General features: G+C 50.3%; 1 protein-coding gene and 2 non-coding genes across 11 annotated transcripts in view; all 3 read left to right on the top strand.

The window, feature by feature from the left end:
- The window catches only part of EIF4G1 (eukaryotic translation initiation factor 4 gamma 1), a 75,363-nt gene that overhangs the window by 38,064 nt on the left and 18,687 nt on the right, over positions 1 to 18,612 (top strand). For all 9 annotated transcript variants that reach the window (XM_044434379.1, XM_044434377.1, XM_044434383.1 and 6 more), the window contains 9 exons: positions 1,621 to 1,713; positions 4,151 to 4,217; positions 7,251 to 8,171; positions 9,580 to 9,668; positions 11,613 to 11,787; positions 13,466 to 13,599; positions 13,918 to 14,037; positions 14,335 to 14,508; positions 15,760 to 15,957. In XM_044434379.1, coding sequence (XP_044290314.1) covers positions 1,621 to 1,713; positions 4,151 to 4,217; positions 7,251 to 8,171; positions 9,580 to 9,668; positions 11,613 to 11,787; positions 13,466 to 13,599; positions 13,918 to 14,037; positions 14,335 to 14,508; positions 15,760 to 15,957 — 1,971 coding nt within the window. The remainder of the gene's footprint in view (positions 1 to 1,620; positions 1,714 to 4,150; positions 4,218 to 7,250; positions 8,172 to 9,579; positions 9,669 to 11,612; positions 11,788 to 13,465; positions 13,600 to 13,917; positions 14,038 to 14,334; positions 14,509 to 15,759; positions 15,958 to 18,612) is intronic.
- Positions 11,843 to 11,919, top strand: LOC123025711. The gene has a single exon (XR_006415164.1). It is a non-coding gene; the product is annotated as a small nucleolar RNA SNORD66 (small nucleolar RNA).
- Positions 14,080 to 14,157, top strand: LOC123025712. Its single transcript, XR_006415165.1, has one exon. It is a non-coding gene; the product is annotated as a small nucleolar RNA SNORD66 (small nucleolar RNA).

Consider the following 18,612-nt stretch of genomic DNA (forward strand, 5'->3'; position numbering starts at 1 on the left):
GTATTCCAGTGAGTCCGTGGGTCACATGAACTCAGTATTGTGCACCTGCCTTGTTGTGGCACTTCGGTGTCTCAAGCCAGAGACCTTCCAGGCTTGCCTTCCAAGGGATCAGGGACTGAATTAGGGGTCTTATGTATGTAAAACACGTGCTCTGCCTCTGAGCTACAGCATTTTCGCAGTAGCTTTCACACTGATTGCTTTACAGACATCAACTGCTGGGTGGCACTGGTGGAGATTAGCTTGTAGCAAGAGGAGGACCAAACATTAATACATCCCGAGGGCCTGATACAGGTACCCCTCTTAAGCGTGGAGCTAGCCAATGAGTGAGTGCATTTCCCAGAGCATTGTGACATGGTCCAGGATACCTCAGAAGCATGGACTGTCCTATTGGGAAAGATAGTTGCGGGGGGAGTGCTGTCCCATGAGGGAGGGGGTGCAGAGGGAAGGCTTCGTGTTGTGTTCTCCTCTGACGCCCAGCTTGTTTTTCTCAAGGTGCAGTGGGCCTCCGCCTCAGTTGCAAGCCCTCGCATCCTGGGAGGGGGCTGCCTGCTTGAGCTGTGCCTTTGCTCACTCAGCTGCTGTGTCCAGACCTGGCAAACAGAGCTTGCTTGTGACCTCATCGGTGGCTGCTAAGGATCTGTCTCCCCTTTGCTCCCTCCTGCAGCCACCCACCCTGGGCGCGCAGGGCCAGGAGGAGGAGTCGGCTTCCTCCTGGCCTCAGCCCTGTGGTAGGGCCGGAGAGCCTGGGAAGCGTGCCAAGCTTTAAACAACATGGCAGCTGACTTGAGCGAGGTTGGCCCCCTGTCATGGATGGTGTGAGGTCCTTGCCAAGCACACGTTGTTGTCGGTTTTGTTCAGGCCTCCACGTGGACCATCGGCAGCTGGACAGGCTGATTCTCTGCTCATTGCCTCTGAGGTTCCCAGCTCCTGTAAGAGCTCTGCTGGACCATGGGTCCGCAAGGGGTGGGGTTGCCTATAAAACAGAATTAGGTGGATGCATGGAGGTTGGGTTTCTCAGTAGACAGATTCATGGGAGATAAAGCTGCCTCTGCTAGCCGCGATGGGTGTCTGTTCACCCCGACATCAGAGGCGGTATTCCTCAGCGACAGTTACTGAGGAACATGAACCAGAAGGAGGTGCTGCAATTGCGTCCTGCTTGTAGGTTTCCTATGGACTGCTGTGGAAGCAGCATGCTTGACTCGAGAGATCTTTTGTCGCTCCAGCTTGGTCCTGCTTAATGGGATAGCTATACAGAGCTAAATGGAATGTCTGTATTTTGAGACAGGGTATCTTCAAGGGCCAGAGACAAACTGGAAACAGCTCATTCCTCTGTACCTTGCTTGTGAGTTTCCTCGTGGCATCCAGCTGGCCACTGTTGGGAAAAGGGTGGTCTGCTTGTGCACTGTTCCCATAGGGCTGGTCCCATTTTGTGCCTCTATCCCACCTGCATGCAATGTGTCCTGCAGGCATCTCTTTGCTCACGTTGAGGGTGGCAAGCAAGTAGTGCTTTAGCATTCAACAGCATTCAGTAGCTGAAGGAAAGTGACAGTGCCCTGCGTCTGGAAAACTTTTGTTAGCCCTGCTTACATCAAGTTTTTCTCTTCTTTCACGGCCTGACAGATCCGAATACGAGATCCAAATCAAGGTGGCAAGGATATCACAGAGGAAATAATGTCTGGTGCTAGAACTTCCTCTACCCCCACTCCTCCACAGGTAAGAAATACTCCACTGCCTCTGCTACGTTCTTCATCCTCTTCTGCTAAGGAGTCCCTCATACTCTGGTCATGCCCCACTTTTTCTGTTCGTTCAAAGATGAGGATTGTGGGGCAGTCCACACAGCCAGTTCCCCATGAGCAGTTGTGCCCCATCCTTTCAGTGAAGCTCGTGAGGGAATATAATAGTGCCATTCCTGTGGCTTGTGGTGCCAGGAGCTTGAAATCCGGCATTTGGTTGGCTCATGCTGGCCTTTCCCCAAGCAGGTCGGGCAGGGGTTACACTCCAGGGACAGGCTGCAGCTACTTGTGCGGTGGTGAGGTTTTAACTTTGGAAGCTGGCCGAGTTCTGTGCCCTCAACACCTGATATAGATTGAAGTGCTTTGTAGGTTAGTCTTTGGGTGTTGCTCTGTAATTTTCCCTGCAAAGAGCGCTTTACTAGTCCCTTCTCTCTGCGTGATCTTGCGGTCGGTTCAGACATTTTGTAAAATGTCTCTCTTCCGAGCATCCCCAAACCTGGACCTGTCTCTTTCATGGGTACATGCATGTTGCCGTGTGAACCTCCTGGGTAGAATTGGTCTGCTTGTGTTTTTAAGCCATGGCATTTGCAGAAATGAATTCCAAAATGGAAAGAGGCTGAGCCTGTATGTGGTGGGTCGATCAGAGCACCCCAAACATCATGCTGTGGACTTTGATTCCCATCAGCCTCAGTCTGTGTGGACAATGGTCAGGAATGCTGGGGATTGTAATACAAAAAATCTTGAGAGCATCTGCTGGGGGAAAGCTGCATTAAGTCCTCAGCATGGTTGTACTCCTGGAGGTGGTTGGACTGCATCCCCTGAAGAAAGCAGGGGAGGCTTGAATTGGCCCCTCCTTTCCTGAGGACTCTTTCCTTGCAGAGGTAGGGGCCATGACTTCAGGTAGGCTCTAAAATTGCTTAGGGCCGGGTGGGAGTTGAATTGAGTGGCTGAGGGGAGATAAGCTGCTTGAGAGGCTGCCATACAGGGGAGGGCCAGGACCTCGTCTCAGTCACCCAGACTGCAGGGCACAGAATAAGTGCCCCGGTTCTGGTTGGGCATCAGGAAAAACTTCCTGAATGTTAAGAGCAGTACCATGATGGAGCCCGTGACCTAGGGAGGTGGTGGACGCAGTGGCCGTGTAGGCCCCGTCCAACTCTGCTTTTCTGTGCTGCTGTGAAATGCTTTATTAGAGCTGGAGGGTGACAGGAGGGGGCTGCTGATGGTGACACACATCTTTATTTTCCTAAATGTTGAAACATCGATCCCTTAACTGTTGGTTGCAATATGGAAAGTAACATATGACCTTTAAACTGTACAATGGATAATCAAACCAATATTCTAAATCAGTACAAAGGATCTAATGGGGAAAGTGGACATTTTGGGGGGAAAACAGGGTCCGTCCCCCCATTTTGTGATAGAAGCTTGCAAATAAACTTTATTAAGCTGGTGGTGCAGGCAGAGTCTAGAGGCAGTCTGATAAGTCTGATATTTGCCCTCCTGCCCCTTGAGATTGGCGGCAGAGGCCCTGCTCCGGGAACCCTCCATGAAAGACATCAGGAGGCAAAGTACCCGGAGGAGGGATTTCTCTGCAGTGGCGCCCCATCTATGGAATGCGCTCCCCAGAGAGGTCCGCCTGGTGCCGTCATTATTTGTTTTTCAGCACCAAGCTAAGACCTTTTTATTTAAACAATATTTTAACGGTTAATATTATCTATAGGTTTTAACTTCCAGGCAGAATGAATCAGGGTTTTTAATTTGTGTAATTTGTATTTTTTGTATTTGTATTGGGCACTATGTTGTCTATTTATGTTTATTTATGTAAGCCATCCTGAGGCGTTAAGCGATGGGACGGCGTATAAAAACTCCAGACAAGCAAGCAAGCGAGCAAGCTTGCTTAGAGGCAGAGCATTTCTTCATGAATTCAGAAGAGGCAAAAGGATTTCACTATACACCCTTTCCTTTATGAAGGAGTTTGCATTGCAGTGGGTGATGCACAGGGCCTCCCAAATTCTGGCTGGCTACAGTGGCAACCCAGACTTTGGTCTCGCCCCAGGTCACCTCCTGAGACTGGGGTGTGAGGGCAGGCACTGTGGCTTCTCAGTGTTGTGACATTGCGATCTAGAGGTGCTTAGGCTGCCTCAAAGGCGCAGCAGTGGAGGCAGTCCTGCAGCTGCCCTGGTGTCTTTTGAGCCTTTCATGCACCGCAAAAGGAGGAGGTTGTGCCTTTCCCTGTGTGCCACATACAGATGAAGATGCTTATCAGATGCAAACATGCACTCACAGAGGTGAACACCCTTGGGCACCTCAGGGATGTAACTGGATAGCATCAAGGAACGTGGTACAGGTGGTGGTGATGGTGGGGCTCTCTTCACCTCCCTGGGCATTCCTTAACCCTTATTACTTGTCTGTTTTCACAGGCTGGAAGTGGTCCAGAGCCGCAGGCCAATGGAGAGACACCACATGTAGCTGTCATTGTCCGGCCAGGTACAAAATCTGATAGAGAACTGGGTTTGGCTAAAATTGGGTAGAGTGAGGGATAATTCTCCCCTCCCTCTGTCCAGTTAGTGTGATGTGGATAGAATTCAAGGAAATGACCAATGAGGGGCTGGGCCAGTAAGAGTTCCTTCTCCACGGAGGAGATGTGATGGAGAGCTTGGCCCCACACAAAATTCAGCATCCTGAGTTTAAGATCTTTATCTCCATTCCTCTATCTGTGTTGCTTAGTTTGAACCGGCAGCCAGGGATGGGGAAGTCCCTAGTCTGGGTGCAAACCTGATTTGTCAGTGGGTGAGGCTTGAACAAATGATTATGCAACCTATCTGAAAATGCTTATACATCTAGTATTTTGCCTTACAAATGGCTCTGTTCAGTCTTTCTTAATGGCACACAATTTTGTTTGTTTGTTGGAGTGAAGCCAACTGGCATTCAGATTTCAAACTCGCATCAGTTTAGCTTAAAAAAATTAAACATCTGGGCTAGCAGAGTGGCCTCACGTTGCCAGTTTTGTTCTGCTTCTGTGGCAGTTACTTTGACTCTTGAAAACCCCATGCAGCATCCATTCTTTCCTTGTAAAGCTTTGCATGAGCATTGGGACTTCCAGAAAACTGAGCAAAATATTATTTGCGTTGCGCCATTTTGTTATGAGCAGATAAAGCCTGTGGGCCTGTATGTCAGGCCTGGGCAGTGTGTACATGCAGAGAACTTTCAGTGGTCACATTCCAGTGGTGGGTGAAGTAGAAAGACCAATGTGTTGTAGCTTAAAACTCCTACTGCCTGCAAATAAGCCTTAGGAAAAGCATTTCAGTCTTTTGCAATAGGGGAGAAACTTCACAGACACAAGGCAAATGTTAGATAATCAGGGCTTGGGAGAACGATGGTGGAGCCAGGAGGAGGAGGAGGAGGAGGAGATGGGGGCCCCTGGGGAGTTTTGGAGGACCAGATTTGTGTCCCATGACTGAGGTTCCTCACAACTGTGGGTTTTGTTGCTGTGTTGTAGAATATGTTTGTATCCCCCAGGGATCGCCAGCATGGTGCTGTGCTGTGCTCCCATCCCCCCCATTTCTAATGGGATTCCTAAATAGCAAAAATAAAAGACTGAAAACAGTTGCAGAACAATTTCAGTAATGAATCTCATACTTGTATTCCTAATGCTGTCTGAGATTTTACTTCTTCCTACCGAATTTTAGTTCATTCAGAATCTTGACTTGCAGAATAAAAACCTTCCTGATTTGGGGTTCTGTCTGTTACTACTTCCAATGAAGGCATCAGCCTTCAGAGCTTTCAGGAGATCTCGCTCATCAGGCCATCTCTCTCTCCTTGTGCCTCCTTTATCACTGTTACGAGCTGTATTTTGCTTCATTGGTGGGTTAATATTTTATTTTACCCCTGGGACTGAAAGTTCACAGCAGAGTTCTTTGTGTGCCAGGGCTGTTATGATTCTGGCTTGGCATAATCGGGCACTAAAAAGAGGATCCTTTGAAGTGGGTCCACATTTTTCCTTCCTAACGAAGGCTAGAGTGACTCATTAGGGTGCAGGTTCCTCTTACGTTCAGTATTTCCCAAAGCAGATTCTATTATGGTTTCAGGAATTTGTGAGTTCCCATAGTCTGATAATAGCTCCCGGGAACATGTGTTCTCCTCTCTGGCCACTAGGAGGCAGGGTCTCCCAAAGGACAACAAGCCTGAAGCTGAGTGGGAAGCAATAGGCGGCCGTTCTAGGAGAAGATCGGCTGTTTAGCTGCATGTGACGTTTATGGCTTGACTTGCCACAGTCCTAGGCAACTTCGGACAAAAAGTTTATGCACTATGGCGAGTGGGCAGGAATTCTGAGCATTGTGATGCAAAACATCCAGAGGGTGTCTTGCTGGGGGAAGCTTGCTTAGAAGCAAGATGAAACTTCATTATTCAGACGTGCTTGGGTAGCCGAGGAGTCCTCCTCATAAAATACTCACAGAACCTATGAAGCAGCAGTGTAGCTCAATGGCCAGAGCCCTCCTCCTTGAGCGTATGCTGCACGATTGAATACAGCAGAGATAACTCAGGAAGGAGATGTGGATGGGAGCAGGTATAAACCAAGAAAGAACATGTGTGTCGTTTTTAATGTTCATTTTAGTTTTTATTTAATACATTAGAACCCTGCCTTTCCTTAAAGTACTCCTGAAGAGGCTTACGTGTAATTACAGAGGGATACAGGAACTAAGCAGGGAGAAATTTGAAGGAAGGAAGAGAGGTGGCATTTGAAACCTTCAGCCTTTTCACCTCAAGCTAATCTTTAATTAGATTAAAGCTTCTTCTATGTGAGGTCATCTTTTTCCTTCTTTTAATCTTGTATGTTCATCTTTCTCCTCCTCTTGGGAATTCAAGCCATAAACAAGAGAAAGGAAGATAATGATTGCTTCCGCAATCCGCCCTATTCTGTGGACATGGCCATAGTTAGACTGATGTTTTAGGCTTCCTTGGAATAGTTCTATAACTTGTTTTTCATTTGCTTCTCCACTCCTATTTGCAAAGCAGTTTGCAGAGTGAGTCCAGTAAGGTTGCCAGCCAATCCACGGGAACCTGGTTGGGTCCTCTTGACCTGGAAGGGAAGATCCTGGATGACTAGCCACATGATCTGACTTTAAAGCCAGGGGTATAGAACCTCTTTCCTGCCCGGGGAACAAATTCGTTTTTGGAAGTGCCTGGGCAGCGTGTGTGGGGATCCCCTGGTGGGCAGAACCAGAGGGCACAAAGGGGACTCACTGAAATAGCATATTTTATCCTGAATCCTCAGGAGAGTCATTTTAAACCTTTTGGAATAGCCGAATAACTACACCAAAGCTGGGAAGCCACTAGACAATTGGTGATGGAGGAAGAGGTGGGGCAGAGGGAAAGGCTGAGGTCTCCTGGGCAATCCCAGAGGGCCAGATTTGGCCCCCTGGCCAGAGGGTCTGCACCCCTTCTTTAAAGGCTGGCGATCACAGTTGCTTTCTGCCCATGCACCTCAGTCCTTAATATGCCATCTCCTCCCTTTTGCAGACGATCGCCCAAAAGCTGGCCCGGTTCTAACGAACCCCGTTTCCTTGGAGACCAGTAAATCGGCGTCCCCGTCTCCCCCGCCACCCCTCATACCGGAGGCAGAGCCGGTGCTGCCAGCCGCTGTGGCGCTGGCCCATCCAGAGAGCCCCGAGGAAGTGGACACTACAGAGGAGCTGCCGGAGGTCCCCACCGATATCCTTGAACCCACTAGCACCACCACTACAGTGCCAGGGGGGCCCATGCTCCCCCAGGAAGCCCCCGTCGTGGACACAGAGTCGCGGGAGGAGGCAGCTGCTAGCCCAATTCTGGAGCTTCCTTCCCAGCCAGAAATGCCGACGGAGGAAGAGGAGGTGCCGGCGGAGCCTGTGACTGCCCTGCAGGAGACTCCCCCGCCCGAGGAGCTTCCTGTCCTGCTGCTAGGTGCTCCCCCCACCCCGCCGCCATCACTGGAGGAGGCTGCCGAGGTGCCGGTGGAGTCCAATGGAGTGCTGGAGGAGGATGCTGTGCTGGAGCCTGTGCCGGAGGCCCATCCTCCTGAGGCCGCTTTGGCCATGGAGTCTCCCATCGCCCAGCCCGAGGAGCTGGCCATGCCTTACCAACTGGGTGCCCTGGGCAAGCAGGAGCCTGAGGAGCCTGAGGAGGAGCCCCCTGTGTCAGATGTCAGCCCCATCTCTGAGCCTGAGGAAGTGAAGGCTGAGGAGGTGGTGGCCCCACTGGCCGCCACTCCTGCTGAAGCAGAGGAGCCGGAGCAGCAGGAGGAGGAGGAGGAAGCAGAGGAGGAGGAAGCAGAGGAGGAGGAGGCAGAGGAGGAGGAGGCAGAGGAGGAGGAGGCAGAGGAGGAGGAGGAGCCCGCAGAGGTGCCAGAGCAGGGTGTCCCGCCTGCCGCTGCATCCCCGGAGGCCCTGGAGGCGCCCACACAAGGTGAATGGAGCATGCCTGGAGCAGCCAGTGAAAGGGCAAGGACAGCTGTGCTATGCAGCCGTCCCCAGTAACTTAGGGTGGCCTGGGGTGGGAAGCTTGTGGCCATCCAGATGTTACGGCCTAATGCTCCCATTGGAGTTAATGCTGAGATTTGGCTGGAACCAGAACCTCTTCTTAATTCTTTTCATTGTGAATTTCACTAAAACAAGGTATTACAAAATCTTAAGGAATATATAACTACATCTGTCTATCTCTCCATGTACCCACATAGATATAAATGCATCAGTTATATGTAAGCTTCACCAAGGCAGACCAAATATCCATATATTTGTCCATTCAAGGGTAAAATTTATTGTATCCACTCAGATGTTGAAAGAGCTGCTCATTTTCAATCCATTGCATTGCGGGAGGGGAGGGTTTTTAATCTTTCCAGTCTTTAACCTGTCAAAAGGGGATGGAAAATGCTTTGTTACAGCCCATGTCTTTACTTCCAAGTATGTAGGTGGAGGACCACAAGTTGCTACTCCTCTGTTTTTAATGCATTTAAAAAATTAAATGACCAGTTCAGTCTTACTGAGGTCCAAAGTCCAGCTCCCTTGACACCCTTTCTGTTCAGAGTCTTCTGCAGTCTTGCATCACCGCTGGACACCTTCCATCTACGACAAGGGTCATTAAAACATACTGGATTGTCTCAGTACAGATTTTCCTGCAGAACTTTTAGACAATATTAAGAGACATGGGGGGAAGAGAGAGCCCTTGGTTCCATGCAGCTTTCAGTATTCCAGAATTTTTCCCTGTCTAAACATCTGTATGGTTGTGACTGCCAAGGATCTGGAAGGAGTCTCTTGAATACCAAGAAACAATCATCCCCAGTGTGTGTAGGGTCTTCTGCACTTGGGGTTTGGTTGTCTCTCGCCTCAGTGTTCTAGGATTTGTAAGGTTCTATCCAGCATTGCAGCATGTGCACAGCAAGCGCGACACAACTTTTCTCAGGGAGGTGGTAACTGGTGTGTGCGTGTCAACAGCATAATCGCCTGCATGACGTTGCCCTGATGGATGGACTGCATGCAGTTAATTTACAGCCTTCCCGTGCTGAGCTGCTATAACTACCCTGTGACCTTGGAGGAGAGGCAGCTGTCATTCATTGTCGATTATTATTGTGCTGCGTTGCATTTATAGCCCACCTTGTTTCCTCTTGTGACAATCCCAGGGTGACTTACCTAGTGCCATTTTATCCTCCCAATAGCATCCCTGTGAGGTAGGATGGTCTGAGGGTCTGTGACTGGCCCGAAATCACTCCATGGCTGAGTGAGGAGTAGGGCCCGGATCTCCTGGGTCCCCAGTCAAGTTCTCTCAACATGACACCGGCCCTCATTAGGGGTCTAACGTTTACCTTCACTATATCTAGTGGCTGTATCGGTGCCAAAGAAGAAGCGGAAGTTGAAGGACCTGAACAAAAAGGAGGCGGTTGGAGACCTGTTGGATGCTTTCAAAGAGGTATGTGGCTTGTCCAGCCAGTAGATGGGAGCCTGAAGGATGATGGTGGCCGTCTAGCTGGGTGCTACCACCTGCGATGGTCACCTGCTCTGTGCTGAGATTGCCCATCTCTGCCCCCACCTAAGGAATCCTTGTTAAGCGCTGATCTTATGAGCAGCATCAGCAGCATTTCCCACATGAGGCCTGTTGGTTTGGGTTTGGGTTTCTAGATGAGTGTTGTAAATAATCCCACAAGTACTAGTCTGCAAGATGTTTAGCCAGCCTGCTGTGGTCTGGCAGAGGAAAACGAGGAAGTTAAATTTCCCTAAGAGTGCAGAGAAGGAAGGAGTATTTCAGCTTCTTCCGGCTTGCTCTCTTGCCTGCGTGACATTCCATGCTTTTGCTTGCGTGCAGTTCCTCATTACCTCTGGCTAGCAGTTTTCAGTACAAGGCTGCTTTTAAAGTAAGTGTTGGGACTGGTGGCAATGCAAGAAATTGTTTTGGATTCCACAGCTGTACAAGCAAGTGCAACATTGGCTTCAGATTTCAGTATTTTGAAAAAGCTTGGCTTTCCTTATGAAACCTCCAAACCCAGATGGAGGGCCTGCTAGCAATCCCAGAAAGAAGAAAGAGTATTTAGTATCCTGCATATGTATCTCTGCCCCCACCCCACTTTTAATAATGAGAAGATACCAGTATAGTAAGCAATTAATTTTGCCTTCCTGATTTTGTTCAACATTGATGCAACTGCATGTCAAATGCAAGCTAATAAGGTCTTTTGAACATTTCTGTGCAAGGTGGCGAGTATACTTCCACCATCAGTGCCTAGTTAAAAGTGTATCACAGACCTTCAGAACATCTCCATCACTTGGATAAAGCTAAACGCTTGTTTCAGGACCTTGGCATGGCTTTTGTTCCTTCAGTCAGGCTGCTACCGATTCATGCGCTCTTCATGTTCATTTCCCTGTACATCACCGTATGTTGTAATCAAAACTGTGTTTGCTGTGCTAAACTTCTGTCTCTTCCCATTAAAGCCATTAACAGACAAAAGCAGTCTTTCCAAGCTTTCAAAACAATTATTTATACTGGGGTACAACAGAAAAATTGATTGTTATTTGCTTTTCGGCGCCAGGCGAAGACCTTTTTATTGAAGCGGCGTTTTAACTGTTAGTATTATTTGATCTTATCTGGCCAGGGCGGCTTATTTTATATTGTATTTTTTGGATTTTTAATGTTTATATTTATTGTAATTTATATTATAATTACTTTTATTTATTGTTGTAAGCCGCCCCGAGGCTTCGGCGAATGGGGCGGCATAAAAATGTTTTGATAAATAAATAATAAATTGTTGGTTAAGTAGCCCACCCAGCATAAAAATAAAGCATCAGAGCTCTAATTTGTGCAGATTAAACAGGGTTAAACTGATTGCTGTAAGGATGTAAGAGCAGTCGTGCTGGATCGGATCGAGGGGCCGTTTGGTCCCTTGTCAGTGGCAATGCACAATCAGAACATGGATGCAAGAGCACCCCCTCCCCCCTCCGACTTCCCCAGAGACTGGTGTAAGAGGCAGGAGGATGCCTCTAGGAGACTGGGTGCCAAGAATGCTCATCAGGCCTCATGGCCCTGCTCAAGGGTGTATTTTGCAGGCACCCAGTGCTGAAGGAACAGGCAACAGGCTTGCAGAACCAGCTCCCGCAATTTCTTGTGCGTTAGCCATGATAATTCAGCCCGGCTTGCATTCAGAAGTGCCGATGTGCCTTAGGTTCAGGGGGCTTGGGGTGGTGCAAGGGGGCCAGATAACATTCTGTGACCCACAGAAGGGAATGGTTTGAGTTGCAGGATCTGGCCGGGGTGCCCGCTTAGGGGCTTTGCTGCACCTTGTTTGGCCATTCAGCCCCAGCTGGCATGGATGTTGGGTCCTGTCCTTGGCCTTTCTTGATTCGCTCTTCCTGCTTGCTTTCATAGGTCAGTGAGGGAGGCCCTGAGACAGAGAACAACCCCCCGGTGCCAGCCCCAGAGCCTGAGGAGCCTGCCCCAGCACGCGCCCAGGAGGAGGCCGAGGAAACGTGGGAAGAGAAGGAGGATAAGCTAGACCCTGAGAAGGTCAAGCCAGCGGGCCAGAAGTATGACTACAAGACAGGTGAGCCTGGACGGGGCTGCAGCCAGAATCCTTTCCTCATGGCTTCCCGTTGAGCCTCCAGTGATGACCTCCATTTTGAGCCATCGTGTCTGGGCCACTGACACACCATGATGGATCTGAGGATCTGAGCAGACTCATGATCTGGGAACTGTTGGGTTTTCTTGGACCGTTGCAGCAGCTTGGTAGAAACCCCGCTCCACCTATCCTGCCCCTTGAATGCTGAGAACCAATGAAGGGCCGTTTGTGCATTGCAGGCCTGTTTTGTGAGGGCTTGGGTGGAATCATGGTTTGCGGAGAATGCCTGGGGATACAGGGCTGCCCTGACTTGGACAGCTGTGCTGACTTGGCACCAGAAGCCCCCCCCGGGCAGGGAACACTTGGTGGGGAATGCCATGAATGTATTACAGCTTCAGAGGATTCATCTGTGAGATACCCCAGTCCTTCCGAATGGACTGCCTGGGTGGAAGGTATTGTGACCCCATAGGGAGCAGTTGTTGTTCCGTGCCATCAGGTCCTCTCCAGCCAATGGTGACCCTGTGAATAACCCCCCCCCCCCCCAATGTTCTATCCACACAGCCTGGCTCAGCTCTTGCAAATTCCAGGCTGTGGCTTCCTTCATGGAGTCCGTCCATCTCACATTTGGTCTTCCTTCTCTGCTTCTGCCTTCAGCTTTCCCTCGCGTGGAAAGGGGGTGTCTTGCTGTCTCATGATGTGCCCAGAGTGCGATAGGCTCAGGCTGGCCAGTTTTGCTTGCAGGGAAAGCAGTGGCTTGATTTGATCCAAGGCCCACCTGTTCCTCTTTCTGTCAGTCCAGGGAACTTGCAAAGCTCTCCTCCAGCACCGTGTTTCAAACGCATCCTTTTCCTTCCTGTCAGCTTTCTTCACTGTCCCACTTTCACACCGACACATGGTGATTGGGTATATAATGGTATGAATGACCTTGGCCCTAGTCTCCATCAAAACATTGGATGATCTCTTTTAGTTCCTCCATTGCTGTCCTTCCAAGCCTCAGTCATCTTAAAATTTCTGCCTATATGAAAAAGAACCAATGTGACTGTATTGCAGTTGTAGTTTAGCAGCTGCGGATGCTATGTAGAGCAGAGAAGCTGGGCAGACTCTCTGCAAGTCAGAGAGATCAAGCAAGTTTGGGTTAGATAATCAGGCTGCGGGCATATGAGTAGAGGGGTCGGAAAGACAGTGGAGGAGTCTGGTTGCCAGAAAGATGGTATTTAATAGCCTGTTGCTTTCCATGGCGAGTATGCTGTTACCTTTGGAAGACTTCCTCACAGATGCAGCAGGGGTACAGGAGCCATGGTCTTCTGAGGCCTCTACAACTTCCCCACCCTAAACCAGCTTCAAGTTGGAGAGGAGGGCGAAGAACCAAATCTTAACCTGCCCTTCTTTCCAGTTCCAAATGTGGAGCTGAGTTGTACAGCAAGGAAATTGTCCCTAACTTCACACCACGCAGGGAGAGGCAGGGTCCTGACAATTGCCAAAGTTTGGTTGTCAGAATTGTATGGTGCTTGTGGATGCTCAGCCTTCACTGTCCTGTGAAGGAGTGAAGTTGTTGCGTTGCTGCTCTGGGGAGTGTCTGACCTTCTCTTGGCATGAGTGTGAACCCTGGCAAAAGAGGCAGTGCGCTTCAGTTTGCTTCTCTCCACCCTTCTTCCATTAACAGAGCAGTGGAAGCCTCTGAACCCAGAAGAGAAGAAGAGATATGACCGGGAGTTCCTGCTGGGCTTCCAGTTCATCTTTGCCAGCATGCAGAAGCCGGAGGGGTTGCCGCACATCACCGAGGTGGTCCTGGAAAAGGTGAGTGCCACATCTGCAGCTGGATTTACCCGAAAGGGAGCAGAAACTGCTCTGGTGTAGCCACAAGACTATACCCTAGGCACAGTCTTGGGACAGCCTTGGCATTGCCCCACGGGGCAGGGGCGGGCGGGGAGTGCCAGTGCCAGTGCCGATCCCAGAGGGTGGAAGCTGGTTACCTGGGTGGCATTAGGCCTGTGCTCTCCTGAGCAGTAGACTTTCAAAAGCCAGCAAGCCACTAGAAGACTGATGCCGCTGAGGCCCCGACTCTCAGAACCTGTGCCTTTTGTGCTTTGCTCTCCCTGCCTCTCAACATGACAGGCGAACAAAATGCCCCTGCGGCCCCTGGACCCCGTGCGCCTGAACACTATGAATTGTGGGCCAGACTTCACACCCGCCTTCGCCAACCTGGGCCGCCCAGCGCCGCCCAACCGTGGACCGGTAAGTACCGCCAGCCCGTGTCTCTCTCCTGGCTCTCTCTGTCTGCGTGATGATCTGCTAGTTAAGTGCCATCGTGTCTGGGCCACTGATGCTCTGTGATGGAACTGAGGATCTGAGCAGGCAGCGAAAAGCGTCCCGTTCGCTTCTCCATCTCATTGTCTGGCTCACAGCATGCCTGGCTGTTGCCAAGCTCATGTTTAAGTGCAGCGGGATGGGTCCTCGTGACATCTAGGAAGCGCTGACATCACTGCTCTGTCCCCGCCCTGCCCCCCCGCCCGCCATTTGTTGCCACTGCAGCCCGCAGGGCCAGGACAGCGCCGTTCACAGCAAAGCCTGCGAAAGGAGACGCGGAAGATTATCTCCACAGTGTCTCTGAACGAAGATGTCAAGCTCAACAAGGCTGAGAAAGCCTGGAAGCCCAGCAGCAAGCGAGCGAGTGAGCCTGAGGATCCTGAGAACTTAAAAACTCAGGTATGGCTGAACAGAAAGCTTTGGCGAGCCTTCTGCCAGCTGACTGCAGGGGGTGCTCTTAGGCAGCCAGCTCGAGCCACCGAGGTGCAGCTGGGCCTTAGGCCCAGTAGGGTTGGCCCTTCTCCTATCCAACGGTTCCTCTGTAATTTACAGCGCAAGCAAGCTAAGCAACAAGAAGTGATGTAAAAGCTCTTGAGCTCATAAAACTGGTGTCCGGGAATAGTACAAGGCCGGCCAGCAGTGGGTATGCTGCAGTCAAAGGGCAATAAGGACACCAGCTGGGGTCTCGGGACTGTTGGACAGCATAACTCCCAGTTTCTTGTTTGCACCTTCACCATGGGAAGGCAAAGGGAAATGAAAAGAGAAGGGAACTCCACATTTGCCACCAAGGAAAGGAGGATAGAGAAGTAGGAGTGCCGTCCTCTGTGGCAGGAAACAAAAGCTGCAGGACAGAAGCTGGGCCTTTTCCCCTTCAAGTTGCTCAGCCAAAGGTTGCAGATGGGATTTAATGCTAGAACCAGACCGCTTTTCTTCTAATTAGTGTATGAAAAGGAGCTGGGGGAGGGGGGGATTTTCACCTTTCTTTTTAGGTACTTCACAGATGGTTTTTTATTTCCCAAAGAACATGCTGCCCACAATTGTTTTGGTGCTGAAAGAGAGCTGCTGGTGGGTGTTGTTCAGTCACTATATTTTGTCTCCTCAACCTCTTTGCACGGATAATTGGTATTTTGGGGACACTCCTGCTCTGGACTGTTTAGCTGCTTCAGAGGAAGTTTTCCTATTCCACCCTGGAGGCAGAAAAGCCTTCCTTCCTTCCTTCCAGGTTGAGACTCCACAGTGTTTCCTTCTTCACCTCGTTACAGAGTTAAATGTCATTTTCAGGGGACCAGGAAAGGAGAAGATAGATGAGACTCCAAAATGAGTGGGCTTTTCTTCCCTCTGCACCAAGAAGGGAAGGGGTGGGCACTTCCCAGCCCCAGACCCCCAGACCCCTGTGGATTGGCATTCCTCTAAATGGCAGAAGCTTGAATGCACCTCGCTTGAATGGCGAGGATGGTCCCAACAGCTCTGCTCCTGCCTGGCGCTCTCCTTACTTGCCACCCTCGTGTGCAGGGGCTGTTAGAAGCAGCTTGTCTCCAGACCAGCCCGGGTTTTCTGAGCCGTTGTGTGTGAGAAGCGGGTGTGGAGCCAGCAGGGGATTTGTACAGGAAGCTCTTCCTGCTCGTCACATCTTGTGTCACCTCCCCTCAGGAACTGTTCCGGCGTGTGCGTAGCATTCTGAACAAGCTGACACCACAGATGTTCCAGCAGCTGATGAAGCAGGTCACAGAGCTGTCTATTGACACAGAGGAACGCCTCAAGGGCGTCATCGACCTCATCTTCGAGAAGGCCATCTCTGAGCCAAACTTCTCCGTTGCCTATGCCAACATGTGCCGTTGCCTTATGGGGGTAAGTTTTTCCGGCTCTGGGCCCAGTGTTTTCCCCTTTAACTGGGGTGCAAAGGATCTTGGATCCCCTCAAGCAAATATGTAATAACATGGCTGCCTGGAGAACCACGAGCACCAGCTTTCAGCATCTGCACTTCTTCCTAGCCTCCTTTTAGCAGGAACTGACAGCCAGATTTTCATAAAGTATAAATTGAATGCTTAGGAATTTGTGCAACACTGTTTTAAATTAGAGTGTTTAATCTGCTGTGCAGATTGACACAGGCAGATCATGGAATACTAGAAAAGCAGAGCTGGAAGGGGCAAAGAAGGCCATTGAGTCCAAACCCCTGCTGTCGCAGGACACGAGTTTACACCGTCCCACTGACGAAACTGTCCAGTTGCTTCTTGAATGCCTCTTGTGTGGGGCACACAAGCCTCCCTAGGTAATAGGTGGCACTGTTGCACTGCTGTGACAGTGAGGAAATTTTTCCTGGTATCGAGCCCGAATCTGGTCTCCTGTAACTTGTTCATTATTCTGTGTCCTGCACTCTGGAGTGGTCGGGAAGAGATCTTGTCCTCCTTTGTCATGGCTGTTCAAGTACTTGTAGCGTGCCTTCGTATCATCCTCAGTCTTCTCAAGCCTGAACATGCCCAGTTCACTTAATCTTTCCTCACAGATTAGCTTAGCTTCCAGTCCCTGGATCATCCTTATTGCCCTCATCTGAACCCTCTCCAGCTTTTCTGCGTCTTTTTAAAACTTCGGTGCTCAGAACGGAACATGGTACTTAGGTGAGATCTGACTGGTGCTGAGTATAGGAGAACAAGTATCCGACAGGCCAGATTCTAAGGATATCTCGGGGGAGAGACACCGTAATTATGGGAGATTGCAGTCCCCCAGATACTAGTTCAGAGACCCACTCGGCGGTGACAGCCAGGTCATGTCTCTTCCTGGAAGCTATAGAGAGAAGGTTTTTCACACAGAGGGTCCGAGAGACGACGAGGGGGGGAAACATCCTTGACTTGGTCTTGTCCAATAGGGAGGAGCTGGTAGATGAAGTACAGATTGGAGCTCTGGATGCGAGTGATCACTGCATCCTTTGCTTTGAGATCAGGGGACTGGGGATGGGCAGCAGGTCGAGCGCTAGAAGCTGGGACTTCAAGAGGGCCAACTTTGGCCAACTGAAGGCCAGACTGGGGAAAGTCTTCTGGGACAGGCTACTGGAAGGTAAGCGAGTTGAGGAGGGGTGGATGGCACTCAAAAGGGAGGCTTTGGAGGCGCAAGCCTTGACGATACTTCTGGTTAGTAAGGTGGGGAGGCGGAGGAGAGTGCCGCCATGGATGCGAAGGGAGGTGGTTAGAGGGATTAGATGAAAGAGGAACCTCCGTAGGAAATGGGTACTGGGGGAAATAGACCAAAAGGTATACCGGGAGGAGGAGGCCCATTGCAGAAGGATTCTTCGCAAGGCTAAGGCTGATTACGAGCTGAGACTTGCCAAGAATATCAAGAGCAACAAAGAGGGCTTCTTTCAGCATATAAATAGGAAGAGGAAAGGGAGACAAGTAATAGGACCCCTAAATAAGGAAGAAGGAGATCCAGTGACTGATACAAGGGAACAGGCACAGATGCTAAATGACTATTTTGCCTCTGTATTTTCCCCAAAGCAGGACGGGGGAGATCTGCATAGGAGATTAGATGAGGCTGGGGACTTCGGAGCACAAATTAGAGTCATCTCCCCTAGAAGTTGCGGGGCTTCTCAGGGCATTGGACATTACAAAGGTGCCAGGCCCTGACAGGTTACACCTGAGAGTACTTAGAGAGTTGGCAGGGGTTCTCTCATGCCCGGTGGCCTACATTTTTGAGGTCTTGTAGAGAACGGGTGAAGTTCCAGAGGACTGGAGGGTGGCATCAGTGGTCCCAATTTTCAAAAAGGGTAGTAGAAGCGACATGGGGAATTACAGCCCTGTTAGCCTTATGTCCATTGTAGGAGAAACAATGGAAAGGCTCATAATAGAGAGAGATCTAGTGATGCTAGATAGGGAAGGGAGGCTGGCAGCCACACAGCACGGCTTCCACAAAAACAGGTCCTGCCAGACAAACCTTGTGGAATTCTATGCCAGGGTTTCAAGATGGCTAGATGGAGGGGATGCAGTGGATGTGGTATACCTGGATTTCAGCAAGGCCTTTGACAAAGTGCCCCATGATATCCTGGTGGAGAAACTGAGGAGTTTTGGGATACACCAAAGCACTGTCGGGTGGATTAGGGCATGGTTGACTGACTGAAAACAGAGGGTAACCATTAGTGGGGAATCATCAGGATGGCGGCCAGTGACAAGCGGGGTCCCCCAGGGCTTTGTCCTGGGGCTGACCTTGTTTAATCTTTTCATCAATGACATGGAAGAAGGGGTGAGCAGTCTGCTGATCAGATTTGCAGACGATATAAAACTGGGGCAATGTCCACAACTGAGGAGCAGGTACTCCAGATCCAAAAGGATCTGGACAGACTATGGAAGTGGGCAGGAGACAACAGGATGGCATTCAATGTGGATAAGTGCAAGGTCTTGCACTTGGGGCATAGGAATAGCTGTCATAAGTACAGGTTAGGTGACAAGTGGCTGGAGAGCAGCGCTTGTGAAAGGGACCTCGGGGTGCTGGTTGACTGCAGGCTGAACATGAGCC

This window comes from Varanus komodoensis, unplaced genomic scaffold (genome assembly GCF_004798865.1).
Source record: "Varanus komodoensis strain SLA01 unplaced genomic scaffold, ASM479886v1 scaffold28, whole genome shotgun sequence".
NCBI lineage: Eukaryota > Metazoa > Chordata > Lepidosauria > Squamata > Varanidae > Varanus > Varanus komodoensis.